At 49.6% G+C, this 19,848-nt stretch overlaps 1 protein-coding gene across 1 annotated transcript in view; it reads right to left on the bottom strand.

The window, feature by feature from the left end:
* Nucleotides 1–19,848, bottom strand: part of SLIT3 (slit guidance ligand 3) — a 589,888-nt gene that overhangs the window by 119,768 nt on the left and 450,272 nt on the right. Inside the window, exons 7-9 of the mRNA XM_032334904.1 lie at nt 15,749–15,820; nt 9,654–9,817; nt 423–564 (exon numbers count right to left, since the gene is read on the bottom strand). Coding sequence (XP_032190795.1) covers nt 423–564; nt 9,654–9,817; nt 15,749–15,820 — 378 coding nt within the window. The remainder of the gene's footprint in view (nt 1–422; nt 565–9,653; nt 9,818–15,748; nt 15,821–19,848) is intronic.

Raw genomic sequence — 19,848 nt, 5'->3', positions numbered from 1 at the left:
AGCTAGTGGAAGGTAGAGCTAGAACATGATCCCAAGGCGGCTCCAGGGAAAGGACTTGCAAACTGCCACCATAAAGGGCCAGAGAGTACACGTAACGGGGCTTGGTGGGCTGTAGGTTACAACTACTCAATCCTGCCTTATGAGGACAGCCACTGACAATGCCTACACAATAGGTGTGGATGTGTTCCAAGAAAATTTTATTCACAGAACTAAGTGTCGGAGTATTTGGACCCCTAGGCAGTTTGCTGACTGCGTTCTGGAAACTACCACACCTGGGAGAGCCTGGAAGGATAGCAAAGAGATTCCTGAGTGTTCTCCATAGTTAGCTCTGACAGGCCATCGTGCTGCCAGACCACCGGGGGACTGGCTGAGATGGAGAGGTAAACTCGCCAGGGACAGAGAGTGGCAGATGGGGCACTTACATTTCGACGATGCCCTCTGGCAAGTTGGCGGGGATCTCAGTCAAGCCCTTCCCTCGACAGTCCACGATGTTATTACTGCAAGTGCAGGCCGAGGGGCAGGAGATGGAGTTGGCATTGCAGGATGGAGGTTCTGAGTGCGGGCCTGTCGGGCAGAAACACAGCGGTCAGTCACGGCAGGGTCAGGAGCTGCCTGGCCTTCTGTGCCCCTTCACCACTTCCCAGCATTACCTGAAAAGCTACCTGAAACACGTTCGCCAGCTGACATCTCCCCTTAGCTGGGAGACACAGCTGCCACTGGCTAAATATTTAGCCAAGAGGAGAGATTCTGACCTTGACCTGCTTCTGGATTGTCCCACCGGCTCTGTCATCCCATCAGCCTCGTCTTTCAGAGAAAGGGTTGTTCACAGAGTCAATCCCGCGTGAAAATATGCCACAGGCATGCAAACAGCACACGCGGGGACTACGCTCTCAGCCCAACATTTGAATGAACACCCACGTTGTTTGGCTTTTATTGGAGGACTGGATGCTGAACATAGACACATTTTCCTTCTTTTCTCTAGAGGCTAGAACTCATGACTAAAACCAAGTGGGAGGAAAAAAGGCGTCAGAATTTCATTATTTGGGCACTGATGTTGTCCAACCGTCGATAGTACCCAGCAGTGACAACATCCAAGGCATTTTCAAACAGCTTGTATGTCCAGAGAACATGCAAATAAAACCTACCTCATTGGAAAAAATGGGAAATAAGTTAGTACATATTTTGGAGTTAGTTTTTTGTTTTGAGGTGAGAACCAGTGTGAGTTTAAAGCAAAGTAGTAAAAACTCACGTACTAAGGCGCTTACTTAGAATATCAACTGCAGAGAAGTACATAAAATAGCAAACTAACTCAGGGTTCCAACAGTCACAAGCAGCAAATTCAGATGTTTTCAAGACCGAAAAACTTTCATGCTATCCCTATTTCTTCAACGTAAGGCAAGAATCTCGAACCTGTGGTTAGTTTTCCAAATGACAACATTGTGGACCAAAAAGTAGACTCAACCCTAAACCCCCTCAGGACTTTATATCCCACACCGGCTAGATCCAGTCAGCAGGGATGCTGTCAATGTCTTTCCAGACCCCCAGCCCCAGAGCAGAGGGCCACGGGCTGGGTAAGCTCAGACCAACCCTGAAGATCTCCTCGTTGCTCTGACATGGGACTTCTGGCTGGGAGCCCTTGGAAAGAGATGAAACATGAAACACAAAAATGTCGGCAGGGAAAAACTAATTTTGGTGTGGCCTCTGTTCACTGGAGAAGCCAAGTCTGGGAAGCCAGAGAGGGTCTGGTTACAGTGGTTGCATCAGAGACCAAGGGGGCCTGTAGCAAATGCCTTTTCAGACACTGAGACTCAAAGTGGAAGCCTCCCTCTCCACACTCGACAGTCCCTGTGCCTGGGGCTCAAAGGAATGTGGAAGGCTTGATGTGGAACGCTTACCTCACTGGACAGTGTTAACTCAATAACCAAAGATTCTTATTTCCTTTGGCTCCTCTCTCTCTCTCTCTCTCTCTCACACACACATCAAATATTTAAAAATGTCCTCCTAGCAGGGACATTTGAGAAAATATTCTTGTCAAGAGCACAAGGACGTCCAACTCCCCAGTGTTGCACTAGCGCATTTCATGGAGACCAGAAAAATGCCGAAGAGATGATGACTTATACCGAAGTTCCCAACTGGAACATTCTCTGAGAGAAGGGATACCAACTTAGTTTGAAACTGGAGAAGATTCCCATTTCTGAGAAAAATGGCAATCCCAGAGAATCAGTCTGTGAGAGTCTCAGATCAGGAACGAGGATGCTGTGGCCCTGGAGTCCCACTGCCTCAATTTGAATCCTGGTTCTGTAATTTCATCCTTATATCCTGTGCCTCAGTTTTCCCCATCTGTGAAATGGGGGAAGATGACAATATTTATTTCATAGCATGGTTTTGTTGTGAAGGTAAAGGAAGTTAATGCATGTAAAAGATTTAGAAGAATGCACAGCACGGAGTCAGAGTTTAGTACTGTTAGTTGTTGTTATCATTACTATTAATGAGTCTGGCTCTGCCACTAATGGTCTGCAAGCCATAATGCTCCTCTGAGTTTTTTTGCTTCGATCTCAGTCAATAAGGAGTTTGGACTGCATGACTTTTGAAGTCCTTTCTGGATGGAAAGATTCAGGACTCCTGGTTTTCAGAGGAAGGGAAGCAGGAGTAAGACACCCAACAGCACCTCTGCATCCCTGGCACCACCGCTTTGCAGGTGGTCAGGGGGATCTATTGTGGGAAGTGCTCCCTCCCTCTCCCCACACTCGCAAGAGAGGCTGGGAGAGGCATGGCTTCAGGTGTCAGGGCTTTTGAAGTACAGATCATGCTCCCCAAAGAAAAATGCTAGGCCTGGCCCTCCACATCCTGGGGCAAAGGGCACCTAACAAAGTCAGGGAGAGTCATCACACCCTGGGCACCTTCCTGCTTGGGCAAGTCAGGGGCTACACGGAAGGCTGAAGTCTGTGCCCTTGAACTTCCATCCACTGAGGCAGAGGCTGCCCATCTTTTGATCTGTAAAAATATTACTTGGTTGGGGTGTGTCAGAAAGGGAAGTCAGGGAGAAAGACAGTATAGTCAAGGGCTCATGTGGGCGACAGGAAGTTCTAAAATGGAGTTTTTTTGTTTTTCCCAAAAATGTCCCTTTTGACATCTATGCTGAAATTAAATCTGTTTAAACCAGACCCAGGTTGTAGTCTGGAATCCCTCTGGGGATGAGCTGGGTCTTTCAGAGGGTGGCTTTCATTCTGCAGGCAGCATGTGCTACATTTCAAGGGATGCTGTCAAGGTAAAAAAAAAAAAAAAAAAAAAAAAAAAAAGCCTTTGAAAAAGATTCCGTAACCAGGTCACTAACAACACCTTTAATTACGAAGAGAGAAACAAAGGTAATTATAGCCTCTGTCGGCATCCTGGACTGGCAGCTCCCAGCCAGGCATTCACAGGTGGTGAGGGTGTTATCCTCTTGTTGAAACAAACATGTCAGGTTTAAGATGGGGTTGAAAGATGGGTTCATTTCCCCTGGAAACCTTCCCCCCTGATCAATGTCCGACAGACTGAGCCCACTTCCCTTTGAGCCTGGGAGTGCTGTGATGGCAGAAGTCCCTCCCCTTGGCTTTTGTCTTTGGAGAGATGGCAACTAGCATGTAAATTCTATAAGGGCAGTGACCTGTGCTGTCTTCTGACCTCTTCCATCCCCAGTGCCCAAAATAGGACTGAAACACAGAGCAGGAACTCAGTAAACATACCTTGGGTGATTGAAAGGATGAACACATGGATAAAATTGGTCTAGAAGCCTGGCAGAGTGGGGGCTGAATGTCACCAAGCTATGTGGGGGGGGGGGAGGCAAGCAATCCTTCTAGAAGGGTCCTGAAGGGAGGTCACCTGAGTTCTGAGGGCCCTGGGCTCCGCAGTAGTGTGGAGGAATGGAGTGGCTATTAGGTGGATGGGACTTTCATGCCTGAAGTTCAGGTCTTTCTACCACAGCTCAGTGCCAGCAAAGGCCAACTGCCCAGTCCCCTGGGGCTCCCTCTGAGCCTTGTTGACCTGCACAGCAAATCCCTCCCTCCCAGCCTCTCCTGTCCACATGCGATGTGGTTGGTGCAGGTGACAGTGGATTCCCAGGGGGCCAAAGTGATGAAACACCCACCTTTCTTCTGAGAAATTTTAGTACTATACAAGCTGGGAAGCCGAGAGGAATGAGAACAGAGTGTTTTGATCAGGGTGGAAAGAGTCTCCACCTGTCTTTGAAGGGAGGGGCTGATCTGGGCCGGTGTCTGCCTACACACACACGGGCATGTTCCTGTTGTAGGAACATGTGCCTACGTCACCCACGAACATTCACAGTCCCGAGCAAGCCTGCCTGCTGCTATCACCTCCTCCTCTTCCTGGCAAAGAAAGCAGCTTAAATCAGAGCGTAGTGATTCACTAGCACACAGAACCCCTGTAGTCCATGTTCGGAGATGTTTCGTGATGAACTTAGGAGAGCACATGAACTTTGCTCTTTGTTTTTAAATGGGTTCCCAAACTATCTGCCCTGAGCACTCTTTCAGTGGGATGAAAATGTTGCTGCCTTGAGGTGGAAGGAAGTTCTCATGCAGAACAGGGAGACGGGGAGATGGGCCAAGTACCTGTCTGCCCTTGGGGCTTGTCTCCCCTTTCTGAATCACTACTGGGAATTTCAATGTGGAACCAGAGCCACCTTGGTGCCACACAAGGAGCAAACAGAGACGGTCCGCCTTCTGGTGTCTCCTGACGCCTCAGACCGTGGTCTGATGTCTTGAAGGAGGGCAGAGCAGAATGTGGGGCAACCAGATGCTGGCCCTTCCCTGCTCTTCCCTGATCGCCATCACAAGGCAACTGCTTCCCGGTGCGGGGAGGGGGCCCACAATGAGCACGAGGGCAGGAATGTGTCCCTGGCTAGCCCTGTCACGGGGAAGTGCCTGTGACGGCTGGCATGGACAGCGATCATGTCATCCTGTCTCTGCTGACTGCGCCACACCCCCTCCGGTCTGAGAGAGAAGGAGGAGAAGTGAGGACTGGGGAACCTGGCTCCTGCCGGCTGCCTCCTCAACTTTGTTCTTCTACTCGGCATCGTGCCAAAAGGGGAAAGTCCTAACTCGTGCCCAAATGAGTGGGGCAAAGGTCACCAAACTTCAGACCTGAAAAGGGCCACAGAGATGGTGAGGAAACCATCCCTTGGAGGAGAGTACTTGCCCAGGGACACAATGGTGGCCAAGCTGAGAATGATGTCATTCTCATAATAGCAGCTAGGGCTTAGGGGCGGTTTCCTATGTTCCCCATATTTCATCCAGTGCTTTGTGGGCATGATCTCACTGGGTTCTCACAAAATCTGTGATACAGGTTCTAATATTATTTTTTTATTACTTCCATTATACCGATGAAAAAAGAGAAGAATAAAGAGGTCAGGCAAACTGTTCAAGATCATGTTGCCGATGAACGACAAAGTTCTAAAATTTGGTCCAGTGCTCTTTGTACCACCTCCTCTACCAAAAAAGACACCCGACGCCTCTCTTTACTGCCATGATATTGAAAACGGTAAGAGCCTGGCAATATCAGGAGGTAGGAAGAGGAAGCTCAGGGGCCAAGACACAGACTGTGTAAGCTCTGCTGGAGATGGCGGGACACTCTTGTTAGAGCTGTGTTTATTCCTTTCTGTCTTTAAAGGGACTCCCACCCAGCAGAGTGCACAGAACTGAAAAATCCAATGGCCTCGTGAGCATGTGGAAATAAATTAATTCCCGCATTCAAATTAAGCATCCCTGTTGGCCTCTGGCCTTTCAAAAGCCAACAACAGACTGCAATGACAATGGGGCTTGAGCAATTATGATGAGAATATAAATGAATGTGATTTAAATACCAGAGGCATGATAATTTTAGGAATGGCTAAATAAACCTAATAATCTCATTCTTGCAATGTCCAATTATGGTGTTTTAATTAAAACCTCCTAAGGAGATGGGCGGCTAGTCATGGCTTACCTTAATTATCTTTATACTTAGTAACTAGTCCCAAATTAAAAAAAAAAGGAAGGAAGGGGAAAGTGTCTTGTTTCCAGGGAGATATGCCTATTTCATTTTTAATAATAAATGAGGAAGGATTTCTTGAGAGGCTTTTAAGAGCAAGTATTGTTCTAGGCATTGGGGCACCTGAAAAATGTCTGATGTGAGCCTTTCGTACTAGAAGACAAGACTGACCTTCAGGAAAGAGTAGCTCACCCTCAAAGACGATGCGGAGGTTAAGTGTGAAACAGGTGGACAAACCAATGAATACAAAGATGTCTAAAGGAAAGAGATAATTGACTCAAGGGGTCAAATATTTAACCAATACCCTTGAATTACAAATTGTGACCAGTAGAAACTTTTTCAGATTAAGGAACCAGAAAATTGATGCATGGAAGACAAATCCTAGCGCTTAAACCCCAGCATAAACCCTTTAGGTAAGGATGGGCTAAAACCCAGAACGTGGAATGCCCATGAGTCCAGTAATGGCCAAAATAGAACCTTTTCTCTGGCCTGTTCTTATGAATTCAATAAAGTCCCAGTCCCGTTCAGGCATCAAGCAGCAGGGACCACAGCCTCTTCTAGTCCTAGGGCCCTGACCCTCTTCTTAACAACAAAAAAATTCACAGAGGAATCCTTGCAGCAGTGGCTGAAGGAAACCAAGCAGTCCAACTGTATACCTGAGAAAACGTTAATAAAAAATGAAATATAGTCTCCCACCCTTTGAAAAATTCCTAGATGTCTCCTTAGAGGAAGAAATAAATACCTTCAATCGGAAGGGTACGTTGACAGAGGAGATGATTTTGGCCAAAGTGCCCTGCTGGCCAATTTCTGGGTTAGCTGGAGTGATAAGACGCCCGCTGCCAGGAATCCTGGGGAGAAGAGGCCTGGCTCCGGTCGGCTGGATTTCATTCACAGGGAGATAGCGGGGACTTGAACAGGCAGGGCCTGCCCAGGCTGAGCGAGATAAAGCTCTTTCCTGTCTCTGGAGTCATGTGTTGAGCGAATTTTTTGATACGGTTTAAGGGCCCTAGAGGTTTTCTGACGCTTCCCTGACAGGGGCTGTTGGTGATGAAGCTACACGCAGGGATGGTTTAATTGGCGCCCCAAGCCTTTTTCTCTCCAGAGCAGATGACCTCTAGCTTCCCGGAGATGCTCTTACTCCTGCCTCTCTCCACAGAAGTCCTCCTCTGGGGAGTCACCGGGGGAAGAGCCTGAACAAGGAACACTGATGGTTTCACAGTCTACAACTGACAGGGTCAGATTCCTACCAAACGGCCACATGCGGATGCCCTGTGGGATCTGCCACGGGTGGAGCCCGCACTCTACCTGGTGGGTGTTGGGGTGGCGGCGGTTGGTGTGTGAAAGCAGCCCTCCGTGTTGGCCTCCTGAGTGTGCACACATGGGGTCTTGCTCCGCGAGGCTTCCTCTGCCATCCCCCGCACACAGCCTCACAAACTACCTTTAACAGTTATTGAAGAGGTCGAACCTTCTAGAGGTAATGTTCCTCCTGCACCCCACTAGGATGGCGGTGCTTCCTTCGTCGGGGACAGTCAATTCAGCTAACCATGACATCTGACTTGGACCCTCAAGGAAGGCAACCCCCTGCGCAGCTCTGTTTTTAACCCACGAGAGCCTGGAGAGCCTCCAAGAATCCCTCCCGCAGAGGGCTTCCCACACTGAATTTCCCACAGTACATTTATCCTACGGGTGAGGGGTGCAGGTGAATGGTGCATTCATGTCTGGAGCCTGCGGGCCAGATGCTGATATCTTCAGAAAACACCCAGCTTCGTCCTACCAAGCGTGAGGGATCACCACAAGCCCTGGGCTGAATGGATATAAATGTGGAGGCAACAGGGTCGCTCGTACTGAACCATCAACCCACCTGCTAGATCTAGCCTTTTCGAAGCAGGGAGGTTTAGGACACCAGCACGTCCAGGACCTGGGAGGGTCAGCCTCTATCACTGAGCAGGATCCAGGGTTTGGATCCTGATGGTGACAGTTACCAGGAAGCAAGCTGCCCCTCCTTGATAGGGAAGGTGCTTTCCTGACGAGGTGGTACGCGTGTTGGCACGGAGCGTCAGCCTGGCACCCACCAGTAATGATGTGTTTTCACGTTCTCTCTAATTAGTTTTTCTCACTAGCTCTTGGATGACTCCTGCACTCTATAATTATTTCTTTCACTGGCACTTATGCCGATATTGTACTCTTTGCCTAATAATTACTGTAATTATAGTCAGTGTATGTGAGTTGGGTGCCTGTGTGATAAACGGTTTTATTATATGTGTTTGACGGGAAGTGATTTCTAAGTGGGCGTCTATAGGAAATTATTAAGGTGCTGCTCTGAGACATGTTAAAATGTTTTTGGATAATAAATAACTTGATGAAGTAGTAACATGACAAGAGAGAGCAGGAGGGAGCGCAAGATGAAGTTGAATTAAAAAAAAAAAAAAAAAAACTTCCGTTGCCAATGCCACCTAAGAGCAGAAGGCGGCCGGTTTGCACTGCTGGCTGGGTCGGGGCCCTGCAGTACCCATGGGGCTCAGGCTGCCTTCAGTTCTGAAAACAGCAATGGTCAAGAAATGTCAGGGGTGCACTTCCTTCCCTCCCACCCCAGTGCCGAGGTCCCTCTCCTTCCTCCTTCCTTTAGGCCGACCCCCTAAGATCAGCTTTCAGAGGCCACTGGGCTCCCATTTCGGGATGCCTGGAAATCGGGGATGCCTCTGTGAGAAACTCAGCTGAACACTTTCTGTTTTTGAGGAAATTCAGGGATGGGCTCTCCTGCTTTGCCACCAGAAGAAGAGAACTGGTGGGAATGGAAGGTGTCAATGAGAAGTAAAAACAAATAGGCAAACTTGGAATTGAGGGCTTGGGTTAAAAGCCACTACATCCTCTGGGAAGATCTCGGGTTGCTCAGCCACCTCCTGTCCCTGGAGGTGTCCCTGGACAGGTCTGCACTGCCTTCCATCTTGTGCACAGTTCTGTTTCCTGTACTAGACACTCTGTGCTTCTATTATACTTCAGTTACTCACAGATCAAACTCTGCTGTTGGCTCAGTGCATTTTGTGGGTCCACTAAACTATAAAAATTAAGCTCCACTTACTAGCTCTTACCAAAGTGCTGAGTATTATGCTAAGGGCTTTCTATGCATTAGTTTCATTTAATCCTCCCAACCACCCCTAGAGTTACATACTATGATTTTTCCATTTTGCAGACATGCGGTAATTTGCCAAAGTCACACACTACTGAGGGACAGAGCTAGGGTTTCCAGCCAAGCAGGCTGACCCCCACCACCTCCACTCACTTGTCTCTCAATTTCTATGAGCAATTAGATAATAGGCAAGTGTTTAGGAAACGATAAACAATGCACTTAACGCATGTTAAGTTTCTTAGCATCGATGGACTACGAAGCTCAACAGAAACTGATTGATTCATGACTTCGTGGAGCAGTTTCCTTTACTAGAGGACAAGAGCTTCTTTCTCAGGACTCTAGTCAGGGTACCCCAGAGTCCAAGGGACTGTGCGGTGCTGGGGAACCTAGGAGACTCCATGCCCAGGTCTGGGCTGGGTGTGGGCTCATGCCCACAATGATGCGAGAGTGGGCTCGGCGGTGCGTGGGTCACAGCACAGAGGAGAGAGGGGCGGGGCAAGCTCACCTGGACACACGTACTCCTTCTTCTGCACATCTGCCACGTTGAAGCCCCTCAGGTGCACAGGAGCCATGCAGAGTGTGAACTGGCCAACTGTCCGCCGCTGTCGCAGCCAATCCGAGAGCCAGGCCAGGTGGCAGTCACAGTACAGGTGGTTGGAATGGAGGCGCCTGGGAGAGGGAGGGACAGAGGTAAGACGCTGTCATGGCCTGAAGTGAACATAGCAGGCCAAACCTCCGTGCCCCTTTGCCCGGCGTGATAATCCTCAGGAGCCCCGGGAAGCATTTCCCTCTGCGCTCGTGAGTTACCACAGGACCCTCAGCCCTTTATAGCCAAACCACAAATGACTGTTATCTTCACGTGCAGGCCACATCCGACGGATGCCTCTGGGGTTCTGAGCAAGTCCCCATTTCTTAATAGTAATTCCACCTTTTTTTTCCCCACTCAAGAAAGCCTCGGCATACAGAAGGAGGAAAAGTGACGTGATTAAAGCAATGGTTCAGATGCGAGTCAAACTTCTAAGGAGGTGACCTGGTTTCAGATTTCAGGACCATAGTTAGCCTGGGCTCCCGATGGCTTGAAACGGCTCCGCAGTCTCAATGTCTCAGTCTATAGTGACACCATGGCCAACACGGGCCATCGCCTTCACTCTTTCTCCTGTATTTCCTCCCTACAGTGAATGAACCCTCCACCCCACCCCGGGAATACTGGGAGGCTTGTGTGCACTGGCCCAGGGAGCAGGGCATGCTGGGAAGGGTCCTTTCTGTAGGAGGCATCTTTTCTGTATCCACCCCCATTAAAAGCTTTTATTTATATACTTGACAAAGAGAGGGAGAGGGAGAGAGAGGGAGGGAGGGAGGAAGCAGACACAGCAGCAGGTAGAGGGAGAGAGAGAAGAAGGTTCCCTGCTGAGCAGGGATCCTGAGGGGGCTCGATCCCAGGAGCCTGGGATCATGACCTGAGCTGAAGACAGACACTTAACTGACTGAGCCACCCAGGTGACCCTACCCACCTCCATTTAAATAAGGAGCTGCCCATGGCAGACTCCTGGAGCCCACTGCAATGTCTCCACAGTGCCCTCTTCTTCTCAAGTTCAATTCCACCAGGTGTATTTGCTATTCTGGTTTAGGTGCCCCTGGAAAAACCCTCCTAGCTAGTTCCGGGACTCTGTGGCTTTCCTCCTCCAGTAGCTGTGATTCCAGATCAATTTATTGCCTCTGAGTGATTAAGAGTTGCTAGAGGGATCTGCACGTTCTACTTCTGAAAGGAATCCCATCTGGTTAAATGACTTGAATTTACCTTCCATTAATTGAGGGACAAACTAAGGATATCTAGGGATTTCTACAGGTTCTTTCCTAAGGTTTTGCTATCGGGGGCTTCCAATTTCCATATTTCCCGCAACCCTAGGTCATTAGCAGTGGTGGTGGTAAGTTTTAGTCACATCAGCTTATCACACACTTGGGTTTCTGCTGCAAATTTCAAGCGCCCAATCCTGGACATGCTAATCAGCCAGTAGTATCTTGAGACTTTCAAGTACTCTGTGTCAAGTTGGTTATTATTGAGTGGCAGCCTGAAACAGTGGCTTGGCTACCACCATGCCTGAAATGGAGAGCTCTGAAGGGCTCTTGACTACACTCCACTGAGCATAAAGTCAGCATTGCTCAGCACTGGCCACGTGCAGCCAACTGGAGGGGCGTGCCGGCACAGCCTTCCTGCCATGGTGTGGGTGCAAACCTTGGGCAGGCCCGGGCCACTGGAAGCCTCAACAGCCTCAGGGGGTTCCAGATCCCATCATTTCTGTCCAACTAAATGAACCCACGCCCATGCAGAATGTAATTCTTTTTTTCTGCTAAAATTTTTTGAAAAGATTTTTATAATTTTTGTTTCCAAATGATTAATTTTGATGTTGCAATGTTCTTGTGGATTTCAGAGTCAATACTTTAAAGTTGAACACATTTTCAGAGGCTCCACATCCCAAGATCCTGTGCCTGGAATGGGCCCCAAGCAATTCTCCCCTTTGAGTGTCAAAGCTCAGACCCCTTGCCACTTCCTCTTCATCTGGCATTTCAGAAAGAGGTGTCACAGGCGGGAAAGGGTAGGGGAGGCACAATCTTCAACTAGGGGAAGAATATGAAGGAGATGAGGGAATTCCTTTTCGATCCTGGGCCTTCTTGGGAAATTTCAGCATGCGTGAAAATGATCTGCTTCCTGACCTATCAGTGAGCTACAGAGAGAGACAGACAGATGGACAGGAGGGAGAGAGAGAGAGGGAGAGGAGCAAGAGAGAGAGGGGATGGGGTGTTGGCTCTGTGGGCACAAAGAGACCACTGGTGTAAGGATTGCTGAGGATACTGGCGACAGTGACAAGTGACGGCATACGTGACAAGATAGAGCAAAGGCAGGCCGCAGTGCCAGCATAGGCTGAGGTGCTGGAAGACTTCTGTGCGTCCGGAGGATCAGAGCCTTCTAAAGAGAGTCTAGCTTCAATGAGGAAAGGCGGTTGCCTTCTTTGGCAGTGACGTACGGAAGCTGAGCAAACAGGGATTCCTATGAAGGGCTGAACATGGGTCCACAAGGTAGATCAATGTCAACGACTTCCCATCAGTTCCCATCAGGCGTAAGAGATCAATGGAATGGCTAAAGTGAGGTTTAGGTCAGTCAGATCCTTATTAAGCAGATTAATTTCTGGGAGACTGAAAATGTTGGAGGTTTTCCTTTTGGAAGATGATGCCAGGTTGGTTCTTTCTCAACCACTGCAAGGTGGCCCCAAGCTACCTTTTCTTCCTTACCTTCCTCCAGATGGTTCCTAACCTTTTGTCTGCCTTTGCGGGGATTCCTCCACTTCCAAGAGGGACCATGGAAAACAGGTGGCCAAAACAGACCTGGAATCCACCTAAAGGCTCTTGTCAAAAGCCTAGAGCAGTGGACGGGCTCAGATCCTCCCACCCGTCCTAGAATTTTAAACACCGGGAGTGCTGGGAGAGTTGAGCTGGGCAGACTCTTCCAAGCTCCAGCCTTTCAAACCAGGTTTGGGAGATCAAATTGAGGAGTATCACCCCAAATACTACTATCGAAAGGAAAGTTATCACATCGATGAGGAAACGTAAGTCTGGACACTGCCAGGAGTATTCCTAATCTCCTCAAATGGGAAGAAAAATTATTTTATTTCCTTTTCATGACTTTGGTGAATTGGGATGGCCGTGACCTGGGGGGGAGGTGGCCTCCAGTGGCCTTTCAGGCCTTCCTCGGCTCCTCTGCTTTTGTTTCTGCTGAATGGAATGAGCTCAGGCTCTGAGGTCAAACTGCCCAGATCTGACACTGGCTCTGCGCTTTTCCGACTCTGACTTTGGGCAGTGATTGAACTCGGGGCCTCAGTGCTATGAACTGTAAAGTGGGGCTTATTAACGGTGCCCCTTCCTAGGGCTGTTGTGAGGACTGGAACGGTTCATGAGAAGGACCCAACACAAGGCCCTGCACACTATGAGCCATCAAAGGAATGTGTGCAGCTACTACAGTTGTGAGGGCACTGGCTCCACACTTCCGTCTCCTCCCAGCCCGGAGCCCTCCCTGGACAGGGCGCCATTTCTTACTTAGACACCAAGGCATCAAGGCGCCGAGGTGGTTCCTGCATGCATTTCTACGATCTTCTGCTGATGGAAACCTCACATCCCATGTCGGCAAATCCACCTCCACAGAAGATAAGGTGAATGCATACAAACGCCAATTTGTAAAAGGTGCCTTTTAGCCACAGGCGCTAAATTAAATTTCCAGCAAATCCTTTTAGAGAGGGTCAGTGTTCATTTTCTATAAAATGTGGCTTTCTGAATTAAATATAAAAGCTTTCCTTTAGAAATCCCATTTATGACTTCCTTCCTCGCTCCTCTTCCCCCCTTCCCCACCCCCCGTCTCCCGCACCCCTACTTTAATTACAGTGAAGGGGGATTAGTCAGTGCAAGTCTCTGGGGAGTTCTGTACAGAGCCGTCTCTGAAATTAAACTAAAGAGAAAGTGGCAGCAGGCACGGAGCAAAGAGAACAGACGAGATTGATTGATTGATCTCAACTCATCAGATGAGTGCTCGGGACCGCGGGGAAGGATGACAACAGAAACAAGGAGAAGACCCTCCTCCACCGTCCTTTCCCACCGGAGGCCGCCAAACAAGGGACCTGAGAGCCAGACCCAGCTCCCCAGGGGCCCCGTCCCGTGGACCCAGCCGAGCCTCTGTTATTGCTGCTCCTAGATGGAGAAGAGCAAGGGGGAAGCCGAAGTCACAGAGAAGGAGCCACAGGAGCTGGACTGCGGGTTTCTGCAGGGGAGCATCCTTTTTCTTCTATTCCACAAGCCCATGTGGGGTGAGGCAGGCCCTGCACCCGGAGGCTCGTTTTCAGCTTTCAGGCCAGAAGCCCCGGGCACACTCCTCGGCAGCTCATTTGTAGCTTGCCGTGGGCTCTGAGGTGGTCTTTGAAGACCCCCATGGTTTCTCCTTACAACCCCACGACTGCACCATCCCATTTCAAAGGGCAAGGAAAAGGAAAGATTTTCTTGGTGGACTGATGCTATCACCTGAGGGGTCAAAGGGAGAAATGGGGAGCAATGAGGGACACTGGGCTTGGATGCTTCTTCGCAGTAACCAGTATCTGTTGAGTGGACCTCATGACACAGGCCCTCTACCTGCAAGCGTACCTCATTCTCACCACTGTGAGATAAGCACTTACGAACTCCCTGTTCTTGCAGAGCAGAGAGAGGAAGAAACTTGCCCAGAGTCAGGGGCAGTGAGGGCTCGCCTTTACACTCAGGTCTGCCCAGGGAGGTCCGTGCTGTTCCCTCACACAGGGCTCCACCGCTCTCTGCTTCATTCCCTGCCCACCCCCCACCCCGCCCTGATAAGGTCACTTTCTCACTCACGCAGGGGTTCTCAAACATTATGAGCATCAGAATCTCCCTGGGGGCTTGTTACACCCCATGGCTGGCCCCACCCCCCCAGATTGCGATTCCTTGGGTCTAATCTCATTCCATGATGCTGATGCTGCCGGTCCAGGGACCCAACTTTGGGAACCACTGCTCTACGGATTTTTAAATCCCTGTGGATCCCATGTTGCTCAGGGGCCACTGATGAGCTGGTGGCTTGGAACTTTCAGTGCAGATTCCTGGACAGAGTGACGGTAACAGTGATGGCCAACATCATTCATCATCTACTCTGTGCCAGGCACTCCTCGTACCTCCTGGACGCATCGGATCCTCTCCAGCGCCCCCATTTTTAGCGGGAACAGAGGTCCTGGAGCTAACAAAGGGAACAGCAGAAATTCCAGCTCGCTGCCTTGGCCCTACATGTATTTAGCTGAAAGCTCTTGGGGGCTGGCTCTCCGCTATTACTGTAATGCTCACGCTGGTGAAGTTGCCCCAACACAAGGAAACCATGCCTGTGAACCCCTATGGAAAGGCCAACGGATTCCATTTGCAGAGAAACTTACAAGGCGTTCTGGTTGAGAGGAGAAGGAACTCCCCAGGTAATAAAGGCACCGGGACTGCCCTCCACATGGGGTGTTGTGGGAAGATTGGCTTTGGGAGTACACGGAAAAGGAAAGCGGGAGCCTACCCCAAAATTAACGGTCAAGAACAAGTTCCTGTATCCTACCAGAATATCATCAAGGGAGTAGGGCACTCTGTTGGGTGTGGGACACAAGGATGGGGAGAAGGAGGGGTTAAGGCTCCCACTTGGCCACGGGACACAGAGGGGAAAACATGACCACGGTGCTACGACAGAACTGACAATGGCAGGTGACATCAGCTCAGGAGACACCGAATCATTACATCCCAGTTAGCCATGTTCTGTCACAATGTAACACTAATAAACTTTTCCATCAAGATGGGACACACAAAGACGCATTCCCCCGTCAACAGGATAAAGAGAAACGCGTCTGTCTGCCGTGGAATGGGGTTTCAGAACTGTGGGTGGCACTGCGATGCTTCTCCCCCATCTGTGGCTCACCAAGATCTCCTCGTCAATGGCGGGAGGAGGCAGGTTTGCTCTAGGACCCACGTGCAGGTCAGGGCAGGGCACATGGGGCGGAGTGTGGGGCAGAAGCAGGGACCTTTACTCACAGAGTTCGAATCTTCGGCATGTGGTTGAAGCTGGTGACGAGGATGCGGCTAATGTTGTTGTTGTTGAGGGTGCTGTGAAGGTAGAGGAAGAAGGGAAACAGTTAACAAGGACGTAGCATGGGGGGGCAGTAGCGATTTCTGGAGGGTGGGGGGAGGAATTGGTGCGACTGTCAAGAGGATCATAAATCCATAGCTATGGGGCAGCTGGAGACAAGGGGGTGGGTCTCCAGAAGAGGAGAGAATCCCTGACTCCGTCTTTCAGAGGAAAGAGAGGCTCTTTCCTCTCGTCAGCTGCCCTCTCAGTACTCTCAGACCCACCTACGGCAAGACTGTCACTTCCTGAAATCCTATCAGGTGCTGAGCACAGAGGACCTACGACGACATCTCCAATTCTCACAAGCCCAGTGTCAGCTACGTATCACTGTCCTACTTTTTGAGAGAAGAAAACAGATACGTGTCATTCTGGTTAGCGACACACGTCCCTGCGAGGTGGACATTGTCCTCGTGCTACTGATGAGGAAGTGGAGGTACGGAGGGGACGGAATTCTCCCAGGGACCCTTAGCTGTTGAGCTTGGGAGACGGGATTGGAATCCAGCACTGTCTTGCTCCAATTTCCCTGCTCTGCCCACTGCCCATACCGCCGAACCCAGGGTGCTACATGGACAGTTAATTCTGGAAGTATATTCTCATGAGCTCACCCTTGTTCCCCTCCATGGGCCCCCGCTGGCCCAGGAAGGAGACTTTCTTTGGAGCCTTCCATGGTTAAGCTGACTTCTTTTGTCCTCAGCTCTTGAGAAACATATTGCCTTTCTCTTAGAATGCCTTCCAACGTTTCCTATCCCGTGCGTGACCGTAGCCCCACGACCTGGTCCATACGTGATTCAGACTGAGTCTTATATGCCCTAGTTGTGCGATCTTGGGGAAATTACCAGCATCTCTCAGCCACAGGCCCTTCATCGGCAGAAGCAGGCGGGTAACGATACCTCTCCCACAGGCTGGTAAAAGGCTCAGTGTGCAGTCTATATTCGGTAAATGAAGCCTACCATTTTATGGACACTGGCGGAGAGAATCTGGTCCTGTCCTGGTCATTCATGGTTCCCCCCACCCCAACCTCCATGGAAGTGGAAATCCAGCTTCACCCAGCACAGTGGCCCCCATACCCACTGCAGCCAAGGTGCCTGCCCATCCTCTCCCTTTCCACCCACCACAGGGGGAGCCCACCCCCCCACACCCCCTTGCCTCAGGCCCTCCCTGGAAGTCCTCAGGGCCTACTTAGCATTTGTTTGGTTAATAAGGCCAGAAGGAAATCTGTTTACCTGAAGACACAGAACCCAGTACGTCTCTCTACCTCATCTGGTATTTACCATGGGTCCAGCACTAATTCTGTGGCTTATCTTTTCTGTGAAGTGTGTGTTAACCCATCCTGTCTCCCCACACCCAGGTAGCCTTTGGAATATCTCATCTGACGAGGCTGAAAAGTCTGTCACTCTACTTCCTTGGCAGGAAGCTTCCTGGGTGTGGGGACTATGTCCCCCTGCCCCCCGCCAGTCCTCCATCAGATGAGGAATACCTCTGGGGCTGAAATGATGCCTTCATTTCCCTTTCTGTGCCAGAGTTCTAGACTCCACACTTTGGGGATACCTCATTAGGGTCATGGACTCAATACCAGACAACAGTCTAACCATCTTCCTCTCCCAAAGGCAAAGAGCACGAAGCCTTTGGAGAGAAGAGGCTTCCTTCCAAGCATACCCAGCCACTCACATCAGGGAGAGTCACAGACAGCCCTAACTGAGCTGAACACACAGTGCAGGGCTTGACCGTAAGTACATCTGGCAGCAATGACTTATTAATGTATTACTACACTGATGTTTAAATGTGAGCTGTAATGAGGGCTATAAAACATTTACGATAATAGCAATTATTCCAGAACCAAAATGACTAAACACAGTCTTCAGACTTTCCTGATTTGCTGCAGGGGGCTGGCCAGCCTGGGGATGACAGAGGGCTGGTGACCTCTTGGATGCTGATCTCCATGGCAGCTACAGGTTTTGTTTCCCTGATAGACCTAGATTTATTTGATCTCTAGTCTTGGTGGCTTGCGCCCATGCATGGAGTATGGCGCTCTCTCTGTTGCCCACACCCCTTAGTAGTCGGCTTCCAAAGAAGGTGGTGGTGTTATAACCACCCCTCCCCGCAACCCCCGCAGTGGAGCAGCATTGGGGAGCATGCGCCTGGAAGGGAGACCTGGTTCAGACTCTGGCTCTGCCACGTACAGCCCGTGGAACCACCAGTAAGTTCTCTGAATCTCATTAGGTTTCCTCCCTTAACGTGGAGATAATAATAGCACCAATCTCACAGAGCTTTAGGGGTGATATAATACGATGATACTAGTATTCCCAGTGTTAGCTGAGAGCTTATTGTGTGCCACGCAGGCACTGGGCTGGGGGTACCACTTGTACCATCTCTTAGTTGCTGCAAACACCCTATGAGACAGGCACTTTTGTGATCGCCTCCGTTTCACGGACGAAGCAAGCCCAACTCCAGGAATGATGCCTGCATTGGTCACCTTCTGCTAGGAGAACAGATTACTAAAAATTTTGTGGCTTCAAGCAACACAGTCTGGAGGTCAGAAGTCTAATGTGGGTTCAGGGGACCACATTTCTTATGGTGGCAGCAGCAGGAGAATGTTTCATTGTCTTCTGCTGCCTGTCCTCAGCCTGTGGTCCATTCCTACAGTTCCCCGACCTCTTGCTTCTGCTGTCACATCCCCCCCCCCCCATCCACTCTGACCCAGCTCCCTATTAAGAGGAGCCTCGTGAGACATTTAGGGCCGAAGTGGATAATCCAGAATAAACTGCTCATCTCAGGATCCTTATCTTAGTCACATCTACCAAGTCCCTTTTGCCATAAAAGGTAATATTCCTAAGTTCCTGGGATGAGAACATGGACTTTTGTGGAGGGAGGGGCCTGATCCAGTCAACCACCCTGCCCTGAAACAAAGCACACTTGTGAGCACACGGCCTGGCTCCTGGCAGCACTCAGGAACCCTCAGTTGTTGTTTGACCTTGTGTCTCTTTACTCTTTTATGGTTTACAATAAGCTTTTGCATTCACTTTATTGGATATTTGTAGGACTCTGAGGTTGGAATTCTTATCTCCATCTTGGAGACGAGTGGTTTGAGGCGAGGAAAGGGACCCCCATGGTAGCTCACGAGCTCCTGGGAGGATCTGGGAATCGCTGTTATTTTTTATACCACAATTTCCCCCAACTTACCCACTGCCTCCTGTTTTCAAGCCAGTTTGTTACCCCAGTGTGGATGTTTTCTGTCATGTCCACCCTGGCACCCAACACTAGAAAGAAGTGCCCAAGTGTCTCTTGTTCTATGAACTTCCCTGAAAATTAACCAACAGGAAAATAAACAGTTGGGTCTGATGATGACCCGCCTCTGGAGGGCTTTGGCCCGGACTAAGCTGTGGGGACCTCATCATCTTGTTTTATGTACCTCTATCTTCTGGAGTTCTGCCAGTTCTACAATCTAGCTTTAACCTCACCGCTCTGCTCCTTTGGAGATATTTTGAGAAAATACATTTTACCCCAAGTCACCCAGGTTGGAAGTTTCTCCTCAAGTAAATGCAGTGTCAAGATCAAGATCAGGGTCAAATTAATTCTCTAAGACTTCAGAACTACGCTGCCCTCCTCCCAACTTTTGCACCATCACAAGCTACTAAATGGGCATCTCAGTATTAACTAGAAATAAGGCCACTCCCCCCATGAGATTTAAAGACAGTCTGCCTACCTCCCATTTCTTTTCCCTAAAACCCTTACCTGTTATACTGTTATTTATATTGAGACTAAGGGTGACCTATATACTGTGCAATCACTTTTCTGTTTTGTCATCATCAGAACATAAATGTTTAATGAAAAAGGATCATTTTCCATATTAAAATGATCCATGTAGGCAATGCTACTTCTCCCAATGGATCCCACGCTCTCTCAGTTCTGAGCACGAGAGGGAGGGCATTAAACTGGTTTTCCCCAGGACACTAAGGGATTAGTGAACTTACTGCTCCTGGGGAGCACAAACAGAACCTTGATACCC

This window comes from Mustela erminea, chromosome 3 (genome assembly GCF_009829155.1).
Source record: "Mustela erminea isolate mMusErm1 chromosome 3, mMusErm1.Pri, whole genome shotgun sequence".
Classification (NCBI taxonomy): Eukaryota; Metazoa; Chordata; class Mammalia; order Carnivora; family Mustelidae; genus Mustela; species Mustela erminea.
This window is presented reverse-complemented; position numbering and strand designations above follow the sequence as displayed.